This window comes from Egretta garzetta, unplaced genomic scaffold (assembly GCF_000687185.1).
Source record: "Egretta garzetta isolate BGI_Z169 unplaced genomic scaffold, ASM68718v1 scaffold243, whole genome shotgun sequence".
In the NCBI taxonomy this organism is placed as follows: Eukaryota; Metazoa; Chordata; class Aves; order Pelecaniformes; family Ardeidae; genus Egretta; species Egretta garzetta.
In genome coordinates this window covers 383,385-386,463 of record NW_009259041.1, presented here as the reverse complement: position 1 = coordinate 386,463, position 3,079 = coordinate 383,385, and the positions used below count along the sequence as shown (strand labels likewise).

Genomic DNA, 3,079 nt, shown 5'->3' with positions numbered 1-3,079 from the left:
TCCTTCGGCGGCGTAATGCCCTTGGCCCCAAAACAGGAGGTAAGCGTACAAGAAGTACACTAAGTAGCGCATATTACTGCTGTGTAACTCATTCAAGCAAGCATTAAAAACACACCAAGCAAACAATATTTGCTCACTTGAAATTCAAGATTTATGCTACAGCTTAGAACCGCTGATTGATTGCACAAGCAGAGTCAATAAAAAGAATCAATATAAGATGCTCTGCTGAAGTACACAAGGAATTGAGGGGAAAAAGACTTCAAAGCAGCGGCAACTGGTCTGGTATAACACCACAGACACTTGTATATTTACGGACTCTCTAGTCCCTCGTGGCCCCGGAGAATTAGCAAGAAGCTCTCTATGCTGATGAAGGCATCTAAGTTTCCCTACCCCAGAAGGGCTTGCAGGAAAGCTGGTCGGCCTTTGCAAACTGTGGTTTGGACAGATTTTCCCTCCCATAGAGCGTGCCCTGTCTGAGGCTGCCAGCCCCACTGCCAGCAAGCCACAGCACATCAGCACCCCGCACAGACCCACGGTTCTTTACAGGCAAAGCACCAGGATCAGTGCGGAACGCGCCATGAGGGAAGCCAGCTTGACATTGCAGACAGCAGAAAAGCCAGGCTCATTTTCTAGTGTTTGATCTAAAAAACCTGCATGGTCTTGGGTAACTGCCTTACCTTACGGATAATAATCCTGCTTCCCCCCGCCCCCCACTTTAGACAAAGAAATTGAAGTTAAAGTAACTGTGCAGCATTCTGAATACTTTGAGCACTCCATAACCTTCCTATTATTCACCCAAACCCTGGCAGCTTTAAGGAACTCAATAAAAAGGAACCTCAATATTAACTACATCATGTTTAGTTTTCAAGTCTTTTAAATCAAGCTTACAGTCCATGAAGTTATTCCCAACCCCAAATAGCTCTTTAAATCCCATTTCATCATGGCTTGTTCCAGATGAAGAGAGGGCACTTTACCTCTGCAGAAGGGAAGAGGAAAATCCCAGGAGGCACTGTTTTCCGAATTGGCTTGGCACGTGAGCAAGGCATGTCCTTCCAGAAAGAAGCCTGGATTACAGCTGTATCTCACTTTGTCCCCGATGCTGAACGTTGTCCCTTGCTGAATCCCATTCTGCAGCCTTCCTGGATTTCCGCACGTGTGACTGGGTAGAACTGCCAAAGAGAGGTGCTGCTGGTTAGGGCCAGTGCTTTGGAACAGAGCCGCCAGGTGACGAGCCCAGGGGAAGGCTCGTCTCAAAGTAAATGCACCACTTAAAACGTAAAGAGCAAACAACCACAAAACTTACCCTACTGGATTGAACCAGAATTCATTAGGCCAGACACCATCTGCAATGAAGAACCATTTCTACCGAGCAGATGTAAGGAAGCAAAAATCATTCCCCACGCTACCGAGTCAGAAACAAGTTCCACTCTTCCCTGACCAGTTCTCCCAGTTTCTAAACCAAAGCATCCCTCTCTTCCCATGCCTCCCTGCAGTTCTGTTTAACACCATCGCAGCTTATTAGAATCCAGAGATTACATTTCTGCCTGAAATAAGGTTTTTCAATGAACCTTCGCCAGGCACCTCAAAGGCCCCTGCAACAGAAGCAGAGTTGCATTAAACCTTAAAACCAGACAGAAGACAGCAAAACCTGCAATTAGCAACTATCACCTGGGCAAAAAGAGCAGCATTGCAGCCCAGCAGCATTTGGGCTTCATTGCACGGTGTGTTTAATCCAGATGTCACACATACGCATCAAACTGGACTCTGAACAGTGCAGCTGGACCCAGCTCTACCCAAGGCAAAGTATGATGCCAGCTTTTGTTGGACTGTAAGGAATACGGGATACTTGAATGTAAGATGGAGAAGGTGTAGCTAAAATGCTAGTACATCCTTAGCCAATGCCTCTGTACAGCAGTTTCAGAGAATTTAAATAAAACTCTATGGGTTCCCATAAGCCACTCCAAAAAGATCCACTCAAATCATGGTTTTAGAGCCCAATATAAAACCCAATGACGATAACCAAGACCAAGAATGACTTCATCAAATTTGAATCAGGCCCTTGTGCAGCATCTTGTGTTATAGTTCTTTTTTGTTAAGGCTGAAACATCAGAGGAAGGAGAAGATGGTCATTCAAAGCTGAGGGAGGGTTTATCATTGGAAATAATTTTGTCAGAGGCATGAACAGTCCCAGATGAATTTCTACAAGCAAAGGGAAGTTTAGTCTGCAGCTCTGCCAAGGAAAAGAGAAAGATTAAAAGGAAAATGAGATGCTAGCATACACAGCATGCAGCAGGGTAAAATACAACCAGAACGGTGCGTAAGCATGTGAAATGGAACATAAATCCCCAACGCTAACTGATGCAAAGACTCTGCCTTTCTGTCCTGCCATGGGACAGTGCTTTACGATTGGGATTTGAAATCTCCCGCTCTGGCTCCAGCCCAGGCTTTCCCCTGCAGCAGAGCCCGGGCACCCTAAGGGCTCTCTGCAGCAGAGACGGGCAGTGTCCCTCTCGGCCAGGGAAACGAATGGCCAAGCTGTAGTGAATACAGGATTAGGCTTCCTGCACCCAGACCGACCGCCTTGTTTTCCAGTTAACCCACATCCAGATTAAATGCAACCTCTCCACCTTAAATCTGATTCATTTTAATGGCACGCACATCTCAACTCCTGCCTTGCTTCAGTTTGGTTGGGTTTCTTCTCCTCCCCGCTGCGACTGCAAGCTCTCGCCGCACGCCTGCGTCCAGAGGAGCGGCCTCCCCCCGCGCCGGGGACACAGCTCCGGGCTCCCCACGCAGCCATGGGGGGTCAGGTACAAGCTCTGACAGACGAGATTGCTTCCCTTTGCGCCCTCCCCCGAAATACTGTTTACATCCTTCCACAAAGTGCCTGGAGCTGGGAAGTTCAGCAGCAACTTTCACATAGAAATATTAATGACCACGCAGGTTTTGTAAGCGGGGGGATGCTCTCAAATGCGTCAGATGGGTTGAAAAGCAGTGTAGAACTAATGTTTCATTTTCTGTAATGATACTCAAAACCCCAATTTAATTAAATTACCAATGTCACTTTTTGTAAAAAAAT

The 3,079-nt window shown here is 46.8% G+C and overlaps 1 protein-coding gene across 1 annotated transcript in view; it reads right to left on the bottom strand.

The window, feature by feature from the left end:
- CSMD2 (CUB and Sushi multiple domains 2) overlaps positions 1–3,079 on the bottom strand; it is a 328,671-nt gene that overhangs the window by 247,855 nt on the left and 77,737 nt on the right. The window contains 1 exon segment of the mRNA XM_009634976.2: positions 975–1,169. Within this exon segment, the coding sequence (XP_009633271.2) occupies positions 975–1,169 (195 nt within the window).